Raw genomic sequence first — 1888 nt, 5'->3', positions numbered from 1 at the left:
GACAGGGTCAGAGGCAGGGAGGCTGGGGACAGGGTCAGAGGAGGGAAACTGGGGACAGGGTCAGATGGGGAAGGCTGTGGACAGGGTCAGAGGAGGGAGGCTGGGGACTGCGTCAGAGTGGGGAGGCTGGGATCAGAGCATCAGAGGGAGGAGGCAACCCCAGCCTCTGGAGCAGTTCCCTGTGTGCCTCCCCCTCTTCAGGTCCTCCTGCAGGAGCCCAACCCGGGCATCGAGTTTGAGTTCTGGCTCCCCCGGGAACGCTACAGCCCCTTCCAGGCTCGGGCGCAGGCCCTGGGCTGGCCCCTGAGGCAGCCACAGACCCGGGAGGTGGAGCCCCAGCCCCCCGCAGCCCCCACAGTGTCCCCTGCACAGACCCCACCCCTGGCCCCAGGTGAGGTGGGGACCGCCAGGGTGGGGGACGAGTGGGGGCTGAGGCCTGTGCCCCTCACAGCACTGCCCACCCCACAGACCCCTGCCCACCCTGTCCCGACACCCGAGGCCGCGCCCACCGACTGCTTCACTATTGCGCCAGTGACTTTGGTGAGACCCCCGGGGCTCTCCCTCACTTAGCCCCCTACTGACCTGGCTTCCTCCTGATCTCTGCCCCTCACCTGACTTTACCCTTGACCCTTTCTCCTGACCCTCATTTGACCCTTATGTGACCCCTGACCCCTCATTGATACCTGATGTGAGCCTGACTCCAGTCACTGTAGATCCCGAGGTCCCACCTGACCCTCAGCCCCTCTTCTGGCAACGGGCGCGTGGAGATTTGCGCAGAGCAGAGCCTGCAGCCAGCTCAGCGCCCACCCTGCCCACAGCGTTCCAGGCCCGCGTGCTGGGCCGCCACCGCCAGGCCCAGGAGACCCGCTACGAGGTGCGTATCCAGCTCATCTACAAGAACCGCACGCCACTGCGGGCCCACGAGTACGTGTGGGCGCTGGGCCACTGCCCCTGCCCACTGCTGGCACCCCACCGGGACTACCTGCTGGCTGTCCAGCGCCTCGTCAGCCCCGACGGCACACAGGACCGCCTGCTGCTGCCCCACGCCGGCTATGCCCGGCCCTGGAGCCCTGCCGAGGACAGCCGCGTACGCCTGACTGCCCTGCGCTGCCCTGTCTGATCCCCCAGGAACGCTGGCCACACACAGCAAGAAACATACATCTGACCAGGTTCAAAGTCAACCTATTTCCCCTCTCACCCTGGCTTCCAGGCAGCTCTGAAATGTGTCCCACCTGCAGCTCTGTGACTCCCTCTCACACACAGACACCTCTGCATGCAGCCACATTCACCGTCACAAGCCGGCAGGCAATGGTGGGAAAACACTGAGGGGGCGCTGACTTATTTCACCTCTCTCCCTGCCTGCCAGGAAGCTCATAGCTATTTATACTCAGAAAGTTGTTTTTTGTTGTTGTTTTTTTTTGTTTTGCTTTTTAAATATGGAAAGCTTCACGAATTTGGGTGTCATCCTTGCGCAGGGGCCACCCATGCTCATCTTCTCTGTAGCGCTCCAGTTTTCATATATGCACTGCCGAAGCGAGTACTAGACTGAAAGTTTAAGTCTGCATTCATTCTCTGCATCACACTCTCTTGCTTGAGACACTGCCATGAACAAGCCTGACAGCCGGCCGCCCTGGGCACCAGCAAGCTCGTCTGTTTACTTCCCTGACACTGCTGTGTCTCCTCTCTGCTACTCACACACACCCTCATGTGTGAAGGGCAGAGACACTGCCACAAGCAGGCACGCCTCTTAGAAGACATGCCTACCAGGCACTGTAACATACCAATTTCCCCTTTTTCCTGCCTACCAGGAAACACAGAGACAGTCTTTTCAGCCTGGGCATTTCTGGCTGGATTTCTCCCCATCAGCACGTGTTCACCGCCTCCTCTT

General features: G+C 60.8%; 1 protein-coding gene and 1 non-coding gene across 2 annotated transcripts; one reads left to right on the top strand and one right to left on the bottom strand.

The window, feature by feature from the left end:
• Positions 1 to 84: 84 nt before the first annotated feature.
• LOC116548398 (ADAMTS-like protein 5) lies at positions 85 to 1450 on the top strand (the record flags this gene model as incomplete). Its single annotated transcript, XM_032273873.1, has 3 exons — positions 85 to 391; positions 469 to 540; positions 819 to 1450. Coding segments are annotated over 3 exons (681 nt in total), but the record flags the coding sequence as incomplete, so codon positions are not given.
• Positions 1431 to 1541, bottom strand: LOC116548399. Its single transcript, XR_004267421.1, has one exon. It is a non-coding gene; the product is annotated as a U6 spliceosomal RNA (small nuclear RNA).
• Between the last annotated feature and the right edge of the window lie 347 nt (positions 1542 to 1888).

The sequence above is a fragment of the Sapajus apella genome, unplaced genomic scaffold (genome assembly GCF_009761245.1).
Source record: "Sapajus apella isolate SASKATOON/1434 unplaced genomic scaffold, GSC_monkey_1.0 scaffold11321, whole genome shotgun sequence".
In the NCBI taxonomy this organism is placed as follows: Eukaryota; Metazoa; Chordata; class Mammalia; order Primates; family Cebidae; genus Sapajus; species Sapajus apella.
This window is presented reverse-complemented; position numbering and strand designations above follow the sequence as displayed.